The following is a 16444-nucleotide window of genomic DNA, read 5'->3' as shown; positions in this document are numbered from 1 at the left end:
GAGAAAGTAAGACCCCCGCCCATAAATAGAGCATTTACTTTTCTGATTTGTTGGCTACTCTGTTAAAGGATCAGCTTGTGTTGACTGAAAACTGTACATTAAGAACTAATCAGTCTAGAACAAAAGAGAGCGTCTAGGAGCACACTGGAGTGAAATTCCATCTGCTGAGCAAATTAATGATGGAAACATAAAGGAGGTATAATCTGATAATGTAGCAAATCATAATTTCAGTGGTGTTTCCTCTGTAACGTGGGGCTGGTAGGGGATGGGGACTCCCAGCTCCAAGTCTTTTGATAATGCAATGGCATCCCAAATGGGTCAAACTAGGTACCATTTGAAAGTCACTTTCTCTCATGACTGCAATGGTAGCTATTCATCAGATGGTAACTTTTAATTAGTGTAGACTCTATCTTGGGAACCACTGCTAGACACATCATGTTAATCCTTGCCGTAATAGCAGAGTGTAACTATAGCATGAAAAATACTTTTGCCATCTGCATTTTTCTTCAGGGAACTCTTAAGATATTGGGAGCACAAGCGATAATCTTATCCCTCATGAGGCTGAGGGGAAATATAGAATCCTTCATTCAGTTCCATGTGGTGCCAACCAAAGCTGCAACTGCAGCCTTTAAAGGAAATACTTGGTTTTGATCAATGGAGGAGCCAATGCTGTGCAAAAGCTGCATGAGAACTGTATTATGGGTTTTGGAATGAACAGCCACCGGTAATGGTACATTAAACATAAGTCCCAGTTATCATGGATGTGTTGGAAACCTGCCTTTCACGCATGCACTTGAACATGAGGATTTCAGATACAATGGCAAATTTTGCACAACTTGCTTACTGTCATCTATTTCCAGCCTCTGACAAACAGAAGCTGGGGACACCATTCCTACCCATCCTGGCTAATAGCCATTGATGGACCTAACCTCCATGAATGTATTTAGTTCTTTTTTGAACCCTGTATAAGTCCTAGTCTTCACAACATCCTCTGGCAAGGAGTTCCACAGGCTGAGTGTGTGCTGCCTGAAGAAAAACTTCCTTTTTTGGGTTTTAATTCTGCTACCTTTTAATTTGGTGAACCCTAGTTCTTAGATTATGGGAACAAGTAAATAACTTTTCCTCGTGCACTTTTCCCACACGAGTCATGGCTTTATAGATGTCTACCATATCCCCCCAGTCTCCTCTTTTCTAAGGTGAAAAGTCCCAGTCTTTTTATCTCTTCATAGGGGACACATTTCAAGCCCCTGATATTTTTTGTTGCTCTTTTCTAAACCTTTTCCAATGCCAATATCTTTTTTAAGATGAGGTGATCACATGTGTACACAATATTCAAGATGTGGGAGTACTGTGGTTTTATAATAGAGGCAATATGATATTCTTCATTTTAGTCTCTATCCCTTTTTAAATGATTCCTAACATTGTTTGCTTTTTTGACTGCTGCTGCACATTGAGTGGATGTTTTCAGAGAACTATCCACAATGACTCTAAAATCTCTTCAGTAGTCATAGCTAAATTAGTCCCCATCATATTGTATATGTATGTATAGTTGGGTTTATTTTTTATTTTTGCCAGCATGATTCTTATGAACTAAGATTCCTAATAGTCATGTGAGTTAAGATTAGACTTATGCAAGCATATAAGTTTACAAGACAGTCCCACCCCAGCTATTACATTTTCTTGAAATGCATTAAACCATAAGCTCCTGCCATCACACAACTTAGATGACAAAACCTGCTGCTGACTGCATTGCTGTGAACATGGGGGGAGCGGGGAGAGGAAGAGAAGGGAGGGAAAGGAAAGGGAGGAGTTGTCTTCTAAGCCACTTTATTACTGATGATTAAGATGGAAATTGTTCTCAGTCAGTTGCTGTGCTTTGGAAGGTATCTTTGTAACCATTGAGCTTTGTAATTGTTTCTTTGTAACTTTCAGCCACTTTGCTTGTAACTTGCTCTAAGGTGCATTCCACCCTGTAATAAGAATGTGCATGTGAATGGAGGCTATGAGTGTGTCTGGGCAGGAAAACAGCAAAGCTACACATGTGGAGCCAGGAGCCACTGTTTGCAATCAGAGAGACACCTCTGCTTTACAAAGGAGCCAGATCAAGGGAGGTCTGGGCATGCTCGTTGGTGACCAAGCAGAGGAAAGACCCTGTGTGCATGACAGGAGCTGCCCAGTTCCAATAAACGGAGAGAACACATGGCAGAAGCCCTCTTTCCCATCTGATCACAGTTGGGATCCATGGCTAGAGGCAAACCTCTGCAATCAATATGCCTTGGCTCACTCTGCAAGCTTTTGCCTGTGCAAGTGTATGAGTGCCTGAGGGCATGAATTTGTGTGCCTATGTGAGAATGAATGTTTGTGTGTGATAACTCTTCCCCTTGGCTGTGTCTAGACTGGCATGATTTTGTGGAAATACTTTGAACGGTTTTCCGTTAAAAATATTTCCTCAAAAGCATGTCAAGATTGGCCAGGATGCTTTTGTGCAAAAGCATCCATGCCAAGCTAGATGCGCTTTTGTGCAAGAAAGTTCCGATAGCCATTTTAGCCATCGGCCTTTCTTGCACAAAAAATTAAGGTGCCTGTCTACACTGGCCCTCTTGCGCAAGAGGGCTTATCCCTGAGCGGGAGCAGGAAAGTATTTGTGCAAGAAGTGCTGATTTTGTACATTACAAAGTCAGTGCTCTTGCACAAATTCAAGCGGCCAGTGTAGACAGCTGGCAAGTTTTTGCGCAAAAGCAGCTTCTTTTGCACAAAATCTTGCCAATCTAGACGCACCCCTTGAATTTAAACCTATAGTGGCATTCAATGACAGCTCAATCCCCTTGAGTTTAAGCCGATAGTGGATTTTAATTCCTCATTTAATAAATCTATGAGTGTAACTCTGGGGTGGTCTCCAATGAAACTTGGGGTAATATTAGCAACATTAAATTTAATTTGCCATTTTGTTTCCCAGCCACTTAGTTTTGTGAGATCTTTTTTAAGCTCTTCAATCTGCTTTGGTCTTAGCTGTCTTGAGCAGTTTAGCATCATCGCAAATTTTGCCACCTCACTGTTTATAAATGATCTGGAGAAAGGGATAAATAAGTTAAACAGGATTGGTCCCAGGACGGATCTTTGGGGGACATCACTAGTTACTTCTCCCCATTCTGAAAACTTACCATTTATTCCTACTCTTGTTTCCTGTCTTTTAACCAGTTATCAATCCATGAGAGGACCTTTCCTCTTATCCTATGGCAACATACTTTACTTAAGAGCCTTTGGTGATGGACCTTGTCAAAGGCTTTCTGGAAATCTAAGTACACTATATTTACTGGATTCCCCCTTGTCCATGTGTTTGACGACCCCCTCAAAGAACGCTAGTAGATTAGTAAGGCATGATTTCCCCTTACAGAAACCATGTTGACTTTCTCCCAACAAATTGTGTTCATTTATGTGTCTGACAATTTTATTCTTTACTATAGTTTCAACTAATTTGCTGGATACTAATGTTAGACTTACTGGTCTGTAATTGCCAGGATCACCACTAGAGCCCTTTTTAAATATTGGCATCACATTAGCTCTCTCCCAGTCATTAGGTAGAGACGGTGATTTAAAGGATAGGTTAACCAACCACAGTTAATAGTTCTGCAATTTCACATTTGATTTCTTTCAGAATGCGTGGGTGAATGCCATCTGGTCCCAGTGACTTGTTACAGTTCCATTTATCAATTTGTTCCAAAACCTCCTCTAATGACACCTCAATATGGGACAATTCTTCAGATTTGTCACCTAAAAAGAATGGCTCAGGTTTGGGAATCTCCCCAATATCCTCAGCCATGAATACCGAAGCAAAGAATTTGTTTAGTTTCTCCACAATGACTATCATCTGAGTGCTCCTTTAGCATCTCAATTGTTCAGGGGCCCCACTGGTTGTTTAGCAGGCTTCCTGCTTCTGATATACTTAAACATTGTGCTATTACTTTGAGTTTTTGGATAGCAGCTCTTCAAACATCTTTTTGGCTTTTATTATAGTTTTACACTTAAAACAGTGACCAAGACTAAAGCAAAAATAATACTCCCAGAGGAATTCTGCACAAAAAAAGTCAGAACTTCTGCACACGGTATTTTAAAATTCTGCATATTTTATTTGTCAAAACAACAGTATAAGTCGCTTTAGTTTCAATTATTTTGTAATTTCAAAATACGTGTCAGTAAGTATGTCAACAATAAACACAAAGATTCCCCCAGTTCCAGTGGGGTGGAGGGGAGGCCTTGAGTGGGGACTCCAGAAACCTGCACTACTCTTCCTCCAGAGCCCAGCTAGGGGCACCCCCCAGCCTAGACACCTTCACTTCTATTCCTTTCTGAGCCCAGCCACAGGGTTCCCAAAATTCCAGCCACCCCATCCTCCACCCCAAGTTGTGGGGCAGCCCCAGCTCAGACACCTGAAACCCCAAAGCCTTCACTCCCACCAGCTTCTTTACTATCCTGCTGGGGAACAGGGAGGAACCACACCATTTCCCAATTTTTGCCAGATCTGGACCCCATCCCTAGGAGCATGATGAAGCCTGGCAGCCAAAATGTGCAGAATACCTATATCCCTGACAGGCTGGTCACTTCAATCACTGCCAGCTGAGTGAGTTTAACAGCTCCTACTGGTAGCCAGCAGCTCTACAGTTCCACTTCTGCAGGGGAATCACAGAATACTAAGCAAATTTAGGAGTAACGTATGGATGTTGTAATATGTTACTTGGATGCTGTAATTAACTGTTAAGTAAGGTATGTTAGCTAATAACATTTGGAGTGGATTCCATAATTTCTGACTAGATACTGATGCCTTAACCAGTGTCTCTGCACTTTTTTGGCCAAAGAAAGCTGATAATACCACTGAACTGCTACTCGTTTTGATCCGTGATGGCAAAGCAAATTGAAGCAGTCTCCCTCCACCATGTTGCAGAGGGTGACACCACTGAAGTTACATTATTCTACAGAATTATAACAACAGCTCCCTTACATTAACTTGCCCATGGAATTATACATGTCCCAAGACTAAGATGGGAATATACCTTTTGCTGGCTGAAGTGTTACAGTAAAACTAGGCAAAGAAAAAACTAGATGCAGCCTACATCTAGTCTCTTGTGTGAGTATGAGTGCAACACCACAGTTTTGACAGATTTCAACTGGACATGTGTTATTTTGTGCCCAACATTTTACCATATCGATCTCTGTTCATTAGCAACACAGACAAAAAATACCAATAAATTAATCCATATGTATAAAATTGTTTTATCTTGCAATAAACATTTTAAAGTTAGGCCTATTCCTTCACATTCGTGTTTGGTGTCTCCCAGAAACTAAATTAAATTAATCTCTTCCTTTAGTACCATTAGATGGAAGGACGGTAAACCTGTCGCATGTTCTGATAGTCTTGTTTAACGTGTGGTTGGGATAATTTGAAAGCACCCTCACAGTGTACATGAAGTGTTACCTTCAGGAAGATAACCTTAAGTAACCTCTTACAAAGAAAAATAACTTGCACAAAATACACTGCAGTATGAAGTATGATGAGTCAAATTTAAAAACGATTTTTAGCAATAATGTTTATAATATAGTTTATGGAATATTATATTTTTAACAATATATTTTATGGAATATACATCTTTTCCACAAGAGGTTGCACAGTTAAGTAGCACATTTAAAAAAAGTATTTCTCAGTAGGAAATTATAATGCATTGTACCCTAACATCTTGTCATTCTTCCTCTACATACATTCTATGCAAGTGAAACAACCAATGTTATTGTCCTTAACCTTCCCCCTCTTTCTGAATACAAAATATATTTTTAAAATGTTGCTTGAAGAACAACTGAACTATTTATAAGAAGTTTTAGCCACCAGATGTTTTAAATCATAATTCTGTAAAATCCCAGTCTCCTCATAGTCAACAGAAAAAAATTCCATTGACTTCAGTGGGACCAGGATTTGGCCCAATCTGAATTCTGATTTTTCTGATAAAATAATGGAAATCTTTAATTCTGTGCATATTAAATATTTGCCTTTTGCAGTGTTACACACTGCCAATTCATTTAAATTTCGAGTGTCACACCACTTCATGATGAGAAGTTAGATGAACACTAAAAGCCATAGCTTTTGTCCAGTTTAATGGTGGCTGCACTCCTTATCCAATGAATGAAGTATTAGTAGTCCATCCAGTAGGAACGGTCATGTTTATGAACAAGACTTATCAATATGCTATAGCATTCTAGCATTTCTGAGAATTATGCAGCAGCATAATTCACAACAGTAAGTATAGCGGTGTTTCTTAAACTATGTTCCACAGAACACTGGTGTTTCGCGAACAACTCGCAGGTGTGCCGCAACCTCTTCTTTGTTTGTGTTACTTCTTTGTTTTCTTGGTTTGTGTTACTTCTTTGTTTTTGTCTGACAACAATTTTTTTTGGAAGAAAATTTTCATAGGTGTTCCACATAAAATATTATTGTTTGGTGTTCCGTGGTCTAAGAAAGTTTACGAAACACAAATACAGCGCACTGAAAATTTTCTTTAAAAAATGCTGCTACAACCATAAATCTCAAAGAAAGTCTGTCTGCACTGTCTTGCTTTTTTAAAATTTTCATGCTAAATCTGATATTTTTAAGTCAACATGTTCAGCAACATTAAGAATTCTACTTTACTATTAACATTGTGCTAACAGGCACATACAACTTTTTACACATACAACTTTATGCATAGGCATCAAAGGAAGATTAGCAGGACATACAATTTGTTTATGAGTTAATGTTTTATAGCAGAGCGAACTCAAACAACTCAAGTTTCATACCAAAAAGACTTACCATGTAGGATTCTAGAACTTTCACCCATTCCTGAAAATCATTATATTCCCGCTTCCTCTTTCAGCACTTAGCACGTTTCTGCAGCCAGTACAAGGCACTCAGCATGACCAAACGAAATAAAATCTGCCTATGGAGAGGTTGGTGGCATCATTTAAAATAACAGAGGCTGGTGTGAGGCTGTTGTTAAGGTCTAGAAGTTGTGTTTATAACTATGACTGCAGGTTTAAAAGTCTTAGGGGGATGTAACCCTATTAATCTGCAACCTAAAAACCCTAAACACAAGTGGTCCTGTAGTACCTCAGAGACTAACACACACACATATGTACATACATATATTATCATGATCTTTTGTGGGCACGACTGCAGGGTGGAAGCAAACAAACCTTCACTTTAATGAAGAACAAGACGACAAATAAAAGGAAAAGCTGTATTTCTTTGCAGCTTTCCCTTATCACTAGTTTTATCTGAGCAGTTCCACAGATATCAAGGGGACATACTATCTATATATTAAAGTTTATGGGATAGATGCTACCATTCTAACATATGTAGGATCTTTTAAAATAAGATACTTGATTGTTTTAAATTAGAGAACATGTCTAATATTGATTAGTTCAATAAATAAATAAATAAATAAATAATGGGATACAAGGACAACGACTGTTACAGATGCTTGATGTTGAAGAAGGAAAAGGCTCTGCAACAACTTTCTGACTTTGGTAAGGACAGAATGCTAGCGGAGGGAACAAGATATCCCTGTCTTTTACATATGGAAACAGGTTTCTTTGTAAGAACAAACACTTATTATACACACTATAAAATGAATTTACTATGCCATCTAGTGGTGATTTCCTGTGTATCCCCTGAGATGATTAAAGTCTTCTGTAAAAGGATTGTAACCTTGTTCCTTTAAACAGCGTAAAGGCCAGAATAGTTGATCTAGTGGAGGAAATTCTTCCCATTTAACCCATTCCCAACCTGTACAGAAAAAGAGAGGGAAAAGTGTAAAAGCCCATAAAACAACTAGAGAAGGCACCATTCCAATATATTTACAAGGACAGGGGTAAAAACTGCAATATACATGCAACATCAAAATCTGAAAAAATGGCATAAGAAATCCACAGAATTTCCTGAGGTGTGTGCATCTTGTCCTTTTATTGAGGTTTTTTTTTTTTTTTTTAAAAGGAAGTGATTCAGGAAGGACATAATTTACCTCCTACTCACCCACAGGACCAGTGTGTTGGTACAGTTCTCTGGTAGGGACAAAGATGAGGGCTTGTGTGAACAGGCAGACTGCCCTCCTTTACTACAGTACTACCGTCTTCAGTGGCAACATGTTATTGAGATGGATCATGCCAGATTTTATTTTCCTTTTAATCGGCCCTCGTGCTCAGGGTCTCAGCCTGGGGGTATCTATCCTAAAGGGTTTTTGGACACAGTTATGCATGGGATTCGCTTTGGATCTGGTGTTTGTAGCGGAAACGGCGCAGAGGAGCTACCCCATCTCCTGGGGCAATAACACCCTCTCCGCCGGCTGGGCCTGATGCCACCGGCCGGCCTCTCAACACCTGCTTTCCGGAAGTCGCTCCTGCCCGTAGCCCGAAAACGGTTTATTTACCGACTGGTCAGGTTCCGCTCCACCCCCCTCCCGCCCGGGGCCAGTCCCGGCGTTGGCGGGTCCCGGCCTTTCCCCTGCTGCGGGGAGGGGCGGGAGCTGGCGCGGGGCTGGGGAGGGGGCGCTGCCCTGGTGCCGGGTACCGCTCCCGGCCCCTCTTACTCTCGTTCTTCTCCGGCTCGCGGTTGCTGGGCTCGGGCTCGCGCTCCGTGTCCACCTCCCCCTTCATCAGGACGGTGACGTAGTGGTACCGCTGCGGGGCGCTGACCGAGTTCACGGCCGAGGCGAAGCGCACGTTCTTCAGGTGCAGCGCGGCCTCCTCCAGGCTCTCCCTGCGGGCGCACTGCGCCAGGCTCTCCCTGCGGCCGGGGGAGGGGGCGGCTCAGAGCTCGGCGCCGCAGCCCCGGCCCGCGCGGGGTGGGACGGAACCAACGCGCCAGGCACCCAAGGGCAGCGCGCGACCCCACCGCTAGCCTAGCGCGCGGCCGCGAGTGCGGCTGCGGGAAGGGGGGAGGGGCGGGACGGCGCGTGGCTCCTACCCGAATTCCAAGTGCCCTCCGGGGAGCTGGTACGTGCCGTTCCCGACGGCGCCTTTCCTCTTACCCAGGAGGACGCAATCAGGGTGGTGGGGGCTGGTAATCACCACCCCCACGCCGACCCCGGGCCGCGCCTGCTCCCGGCCATCCTCCATACTGTCACCGGCGACAGCGAGTCAAGGCCACGTGATGGCAAAGCGCTCGCTCCGGTTGCCTCGCGCCGCTCAGAGCCTATGCCAAGCAGTCAGGAAGTGACGTACCGCCAAGCTCTTCCAATCCTGGAAGGTCCCGCAGTAGACTGGAATTTGCCGGCAGTTTCGAAACTGCGCACGCGCGGAGAGCGAGGTTGGAAGGGGCCGATTTGAAACGCTCGCGAGTGCTGCGCACATGCGCAATGTGGCCTTGTGTGAAGCCACGGGCGCGAGCTCGGGAGAGTGGGGAACAGGCCTTGCTGTGGTTCCTGAGGTCGGCGAGGCGGGAGGCAGGTGCCGTCCAGGCCAGAATCGTCCCGTCAGACACTCACCATTGAGGGAGTTGTACCTGGCGCTGCGGGCCCCTTGTTCCAATACCTCGGGGTACATAGACCAAAGAGTGGATGCATGGCCCTGCTAGGGTTGCCTGATAGTTTCACAAAAAATACCGAACATGGTGGGAAAAAAATTGGGTGAGCAAAAAAACCAAACAAAAAACCAACCAACCACGGGGACTACAGTTGTTGAAGAACCCCACCCCCAACCACCCGCACAAAAGAAAGGGTCATGATGCCTTTAAAGTCCCCAGATGTGGCAGGGGGAGAATGTCCCAAGCTGCCTTCTGTCTAAGAAAAACAGAAAATACTTTTTACATGGCGAGTATTTTCTGGGTTTTTTACCCAGAAGGAAGCCCGGCTGATACTGGACACCTGGCAACCCTAGGCCATGCCCTGCTCTGTGCTGCTGCCACCAAGGGGAGGGGGGGGAACATCAGGATCCCCACATCATGAAACTGGCTTCAAACCATAAGCTATTGCTAGGGTCTGTCTTCTTGGTCAGATTCTCCCTTCCCCCCTGCTAGGCCTGGCTTTTTACCTGATTTGTCCCCCAACCCACACTAGAACTAGGAACCTTTTGTCTAGTATCTAGGGTTTGTGGTGCCATTTTGAACTATGCACTACTTTGCCCCCATCAGCTTTTTCACAAATGTTTTATATGGTGGGGGGGAGGGGGGGGCAGGAAGATGAAGCCCTTAAATGACCTCAGGAAAGAAGTTCCCAGATCAACAATGGCACTAGACCCTGTGGCATCTAGGTGGAACAGCTGCTTTGCTGCTGTTCAGTAGCATGAATAGTACTTTCAATATTACCACAGCTTTGCTGAAGGAGAAATGCGTGTGTGGCAACTTGACACCAGATTCATTGCGGGAACTTGAAAGAGTGGTGTCTGATGAAACACAGTGTTCATTTCTGAAGACTGTGTTGCCTTTTACTAATGAAATGTGATAGCCCCGTGTTTGCTGCTCCAGCCAAGGGGAGCCACGGGCCACCCTGCTTCCCACAGCTCTGCTTTGCTGGAAAAGAAGTGGAACCAATTGGAGCTATGAGACTCCATGGCTATGGTAAACAAAATGGCATGGACCCATTAGTGGCTTACCCAAAGTGAGCCCATGGAACACTTTGAAAAATACTGGGCTAGTCATTCGTTGACCTGATGATTACATTTGAAATCCAGAGACCATGAAAGAACTGCTGTTTTCCCTTGAGTATATAAGAATGGCTATGCTAGGTAAGGTGCCCCATGGAGAATGAACAGAATGAGTGACTATCAAGTGAGCCATTCCTTGTCACTCATTCCCAGAAACACATAGGCTCCCCGTTTGGCAGAAAAATATGCAAATGAGATAAAGTGTGGAATATCACCATGCCTCATTTGCATAATTAATTAGGCTCTGTTTTTGCGCAAAACCCCCATCTTGCGAAAGAGCCATTCTTTTTCAAATGCAGAAGAATGGCTCTTGTGCAAGAGGGGTTTTTTGCGCAAAAAGGAGCTGTATAGATGGGTCCTTTTTGTGCAAAAGCCTCTTGTGCAAAAACGGAGACTAATTAATTATGCAAATGAGGTGTGGCGATAATCTATGCTTTGCCTCATTTGCATATGTTTTTGCACAAGAGGCTACAGTGTAGACATAGCCATAGGTTTCAGAGGAAACCGTTTAAAGCAGGGGTGGGGAACCTTTTTTGAGTTGGGGCCACTGACCCACAGAAAAATCAGTTCGGGATCACACACAAGTGAGAAGCAAAAAACCCAAAACAAACCCTCACTGACCTGGCTCCTGACTGAGGAGAAAGACACTCCCCACATTCCTCTCACACACCAGAGCCTGGGGGGGCCCAGCCTAGTAGATTTTGTGTGCTCCAGGCCCATGGTGGGGCAGCAGGTGGGCTAGAGTGCCAGCGTGAGTTCCTCAATACTGGGGGAGCTTCTGAGCTGCAGGGGCCAGATCCAAGCAAGACGGGAACCACATCTGGCCCTTGGACCTGAGGTTCTCCACCCGTGATTAAAGGCTTCTCAGCGCTGAAGATGTCAACAATGTAACTACTGATCAAAGGAGCAAGTTTGGTGTACCTGTTTTACTCAGCTGTTTGATAACTTTGTCTTTTGTTAATAAATTTTTAGTTACTAAGGATTGGCTGATGGTATAATATGTGGGTAGGATCTGTCTGATCCTTTGAGATTGGTAGAACTTCATGAACAGTGAACTGGCTTTTCACTAACCTCTCATCCTATAAAACCAGATTATCGGGATGGGAACCAAAAGCTGGAATGCCTAAACTGCTGTCTTGTTAACCAGTGTAATGCTACAGAAACTATTTTGGCACTTGTTTGGAATTTATTTATAAAATAAATCACCATTATTTGGGGGGGTGTCCACCATGTTACTTGCAGTCTGCCCTGAGTGTGGCATTCTCAGTGTGGTCCAGTTGAGGCACTGGTCAAAAGGAGGATTCTGCTTCAGTTCTTGGTTTCAGTGATATTTCAGCATTAACAAACACAGCTGATGCTGTATGCAGCAATTCATTGTATAATCTTGTCCTTTTTAGTTGGAGACGTTCTTTTTCAGAAGATAAATTGGCTAAAACCTCTGTACTTTTGATGGTATAGAAGCCCTGAATGTTGCCAGTTACATGACTGCAAGTTCTTCAACTATGAATTAGGGATGTAAATGATTAACTGGTAAGCCTCACCCTTAGTGGTGATACAGTTTTCTTTTTTAACCTTTTCCTAATGCTTCCTAACATTTGGTTAGCTTTTTTGACCGTTGCTGCCCATTGAGCAGATGTTTTCAGAAAACGATCCACAATGACTCCTAGATCTCTTTCTTAGTGCTAGCAGCTAATTTAGACCCCAAGACTTTGTATCTATGATTGGAATGATGTTTTCCAATGTGCATTACTCTGCATTTATCAACACCAAATTTCATCTGCTATTTTGTTTCCCATTCACCCATTTTTGATAGATCCTTTTGCAGCTCACCGCAGTCTGGTTTGGATTTAACTCTCTTGAGTAATTTTTTCTCATTTGCAAACTTTGTCATCTCACCCTGCCCTTTTTTGGTTAACTGGAGGGCCTGGTTGGCAGGAGCAGCCTAGTTTGAGCTCATTTTGTGCCTTTGCCTTTCTAATTTTGCCCGTACATCCTTAGACCGTCCCATGCTTTTCAGCACATTGAGCTACCAACATTTTCCATGCTTGCTTATCAGCTGCCATATGACCTAACTCCTCCCATTTCAAATTAAATTTTTTTAGGTCATTGATAATTGTGCATTTCCATGTCATCCTAAGTCTACCCCCTCTTTTGTGTTGGATTTTTTGGCTTCCAACTGAAACCCATAATTGGTAATTAGTTATGATCCATTAGTAACACATACTGTAGCCATCGATGTCTTCTCTTACCAATTATTTGAGACAGAGACCTTGCTTTAGCCATTTTTCTGACCCTCATCGTTCATTTTTCTTTCTTCATAGCTTCCTCTTAATATTCTCCACAAGCACTTATGATAATACACATTTAACTTCTGAGTATCTGTTTTGTTAAGCTGCCAGGTTTCACTGCCATAGGTTGCTATGACTACAATGACAATTGAGTAGATGCTTAGTTTTGTATGGAAGGATACAGTATTAAGTTTCCAAATGTTCCTAAGTTTACCAAAGGAGGTGTTTTCTCTGCTGATCCTTATTCTTATTTCCTCAGATCACATACCATATTGGCTTATTGTGCTTTCAAGATATTCAAATCAATCTACCCTCGCTAGCTCTTCATTGTAAATTTTGATGGTTAAATCCACATCTCCAATTACCATTCCCCCACATATTTGTTATTTGTTTATATTTATCCTTTGTATTTGACCTAGTTTCCACTTTTTGTAGGACTCCTTTTTTATTTTTAGGTCATTCAAGATCTCCTGGGTAAGCCAGGATGGTCTCTTGCGAGACTTCTTATCTTTCCTATGTAGTGGAAACATTTGCTCTTGTGCCCTTAATAATGTCACTTTGAAAAAAAATAATCAAAACTCTCTGTAGGGTTCCTCACCATGGTGTCCAGGCATGTTAGAACGTGGAATGTGTCAGTGATCACCTCAGCGTCACATGGATCATCCATTTGGGGGACATTATCATGACTAAGATTCATTTGTAGTTAAATAGTGCTTACCTTCCAAAAATCTCCAGGCCCTGAGCAAAGATGAATGTATATTATTAGCCTCATTTTGCAGATGGGGCATGGAGAGTTTTTGCCCAAGGTCACAATAATGACTAAGTGACTAAGGCAAGATATAACCCAGGTTTAGATTCCCAATATTGTGTCCTTCCTTTATATATATTCCAAGTACTGCCTCCCAGCATGAGTACTACTACCAAACTCGTTTATTATTATTATATTTCCTACCTTTCCCCAGAAGGGAGTGCTATATCCAGTACCCTGTGTCTCCCTATGTACATTGCCCTTACCCTTCTGAGAAAAGACTTATTGAAACTTTAAGAAACTGACTTATAATGGGGAAGAATGACACCTAGTGAGAGGTCATGGTGAAGGGTTCATTGATATGGGAGGAGCAGCTTTGGAAGGATTGATAGATTTTGGTGGGGAAAGAGTCTGGACTTCTTGTTTTTTTCAGGGAAGAAGAGTATTTTACCAAAAACCTACCGTATATATTATTGAGCTGGACAATTTTTGAGGGTGCCTTGCTGAAATTTTGGCAACACATTACCATGTAATGAGTACAAATACAATCAATATAGAACCATTCTTTGAGGTTCTGAAATACCAGAAGCATCCTAGCATTCTACTGAGTTCAGCAAAATGTTAATGGATAATGACAGCACATCAGGTACAGTGGAGTGCCAGCAGCAAAACAATTAAGCAGCAGTCACTGTGTACCCTACGGTAGTTGCCATAGCAAAAGCTGATTTAATCCACATTAGACTTGCCTGTGGCAAAAAATGCAATCCATCCTGTTATTTTACTATTGTGCATTTTCAATTGCTAACTGCATCAGTTAATTACAATTCCAATACTTCTTTCCTTCAGTTTAGATCTAGCACTGGAATACATAATTTATGGAAACAAACTGATCCCTGTACATTTTTCTTTAGTGCTATATGTGGAATGCCCTTCTCATCATAATTTGCCAACCCACTTCCCTTTCTTAATTCACATTTACTTTTAGAGAAAAATGCTCCTTCCAAGTAACTTGCACACTATTTTCAGCTCTGAATTTCCCAGTGCATTTAGTCTATTACATAGATCTGTTAATGGAACTATTCACATAAAGTTAAACATGTAAGTATTTGCAGAATTACCTGCCTAGATTGTAAACTCTTTGTCAGAGATTTTATTTTTGTGTTTGTGTGCGTGTATTGTATACAGTCCACAGTCAAGTAATCTGGTGGTGGTAAAAAATAATTTAAAAAATAAAAATAATGAACTTTCATTATAGAGATAGCTACTGGTATATGTGATATACTAAATCAAGACTATCTGGAAATAATGGAAAGATTATAGTAGGTCTAGCCCCTGGAGAAGTCCAGTAGTCCCATGGTCCCAGCCTTCTTGGCCTGACCCGACCCCCACCCCATCGAGCTGCAAGCCTCAGCAACCCATCAACTGAAGGCATTCTATTTTCTCCCCTAGCATGTGGCAACACAGCCCCAGTGCTAGGAGTCCCCAGCTCTGGGTGGTTCCAGCGTCAGCAGGCTCCCTAGAGTAGCCTGCATGAAGGTAGGAAGGACCAGGCATGGGTGGGTGGCTGGGGCCCCTCATAGCCATTTGGGAAGGCATCGCCTTCCCTTGCCTTCATTATTCACTGCCTCTGCCCATGCTGCCAGCCCCTGCCAACCGCACTGGTACCTCCTGGTCGGAGGTGCTGACTGGAGCTGCAAGGGCCCCGTTTCCACCAAGCGTTCCACTCAGTAACAGGACACCTGGCAACTAGCATTGGGGGGCTTTCCACGGATTTCAGTGGGCCTCGGGTCAGGGCTCCGTGAAGCCATCGTCCCTGGGGGGGAGACTCGTCCCAAGCGCTCCGCTCGCTCCTGCGGGGGTCGGTCCCAGGCGGGCGGGTTCATGCAGTGGCTAGTTTCCCCGGTAGGGGGCAGCGCTGCGCTCGGGGGCCTCCGAGAGACCATAGAGTTTCCCCGCTGGGCGTTGCCCTCGGGGAACGCCGTGTCAAGAGAGGCGGAGCCCTGGCCTTTTCTTCCCTCTAGCGCTCTATGGTCGCAGCGACGCGCCTGCGCGGTGGCGAGCGAAGCCGAAAGGGTTCGGCGGCCATGGCGGCGTCCATGATCTGCAGCCGAGTGTCGGCCGGGCTGAGGCACAACAGCAGCCGGGCGTCGCTCGGGGCCGCCGCCGCCAAGGTGACCCCCGTGGCCAGGGCGCGCGGGACGAGTCGGGGCAAGGCCTGGCTAGGGCGAGGGATGGGCGCCGGGTCGGGGTCACGGGCTGTGACATTCCGCCCGCGCCTGCGTCCGAGCTGGCCGGGCCCGGGCACTGGCGGGAGGAGTCGGCCCCGAGGGGCCCGTCACTTGACGGGGGGGGTCTCAAAGTCCGGCTCATGAGAGGCGGGAGCAGCCGGGGCAGGTGGCCTGGGACGAGACTCTGGCCCGAGGGGCACCCGAGTCCGGGCTGCGCGTCGGTGGGGGAGGGGAGTGTTGACACTTGTCCCCGGGCCGTTCCCACCTGCGACAGATGCTCAGTAACAGCTGGTATCTGCGCCCCATCGCTCGTGCGATGACATCCCTGTCGCCCTCTTAGCTTTGTGCAAACTGCTTATCTGCGGTCCCGCGGGCCGGTTGCTTCAGTAGGTGCCACTGCTCCCCTTTCTTCCCTCTCCCAGCTGCCGGCTCACGTGAACGTTTGTTTTGTTTTGGAGAGGGTCCAGCGGAGGGCAACCAAAATGATTAGGGGTCTGGAGCATATGACCTACGAGGAGAGG

At 44.4% G+C, this 16444-nt stretch overlaps 2 protein-coding genes across 5 annotated transcripts in view; one reads left to right on the top strand and one right to left on the bottom strand.

Annotated features, from left to right (window-relative positions):
• Positions 1–6364: 6364 nt before the first annotated feature.
• NUDT15 (nudix hydrolase 15) lies at positions 6365–9259 on the bottom strand. 4 transcript variants are annotated; one of them, XM_014573585.3, is made up of 3 exons: positions 8984–9247; positions 8607–8803; positions 6365–7807 (listed from the first exon to the last, which is right to left on the bottom strand). In XM_014573585.3, the coding sequence occupies exons 1-3, from the start codon at positions 9133–9135 to the stop codon at positions 7668–7670; spliced, it is 489 nt and encodes a 162-aa protein (XP_014429071.1). In that variant the 5' UTR covers positions 9136–9247; the 3' UTR covers positions 6365–7667. The 4 variants fall into 4 exon arrangements, 3 of the variants coding, with proteins under 3 accessions (XP_014429071.1, XP_025040376.1, XP_014429070.1); XM_014573584.3 differs by having other exon boundaries at positions 7668–7807; positions 8448–8803; positions 8984–9259; XR_012900666.1 differs by having other exon boundaries at positions 7674–7807; positions 8043–8803; positions 8984–9256.
• Positions 9260–15707: 6448 nt separating this feature from the next.
• SUCLA2 (succinate-CoA ligase ADP-forming subunit beta) overlaps positions 15708–16444 on the top strand; it is a 36683-nt gene continuing 35946 nt past the window's right edge. Inside the window, exon 1 of the mRNA XM_075919034.1 lies at positions 15708–15866. Coding sequence (XP_075775149.1) covers positions 15723–15866 — 144 coding nt within the window. The 5' untranslated portion in view covers positions 15708–15722. The remainder of the gene's footprint in view (positions 15867–16444) is intronic.

Source organism: Pelodiscus sinensis, chromosome 1, assembly GCF_049634645.1.
Source record: "Pelodiscus sinensis isolate JC-2024 chromosome 1, ASM4963464v1, whole genome shotgun sequence".
Lineage (NCBI taxonomy): Eukaryota > Metazoa > Chordata > Testudines > Trionychidae > Pelodiscus > Pelodiscus sinensis.
Note: the sequence above shows the minus strand (reverse complement) of the source record. Positions and strands in the feature narration are given on the sequence as shown.

Excerpts from the sequence above, each read along its gene's own strand:
- NUDT15 (XM_014573584.3), bottom strand. The coding sequence starts at position 9,135 with ATGGAGGATGGCCGGGAGCAGGCGCGGCCCGGGGTCGGCGTGGGGGTG. Across the intron at positions 8,804-8,983 it reads GGAGGGCACTTGGAATTCGG|GGAGAGCCTGGCGCAGTGCG; the intron begins GTAGGAGCCACG and ends CCCCGGCCGCAG.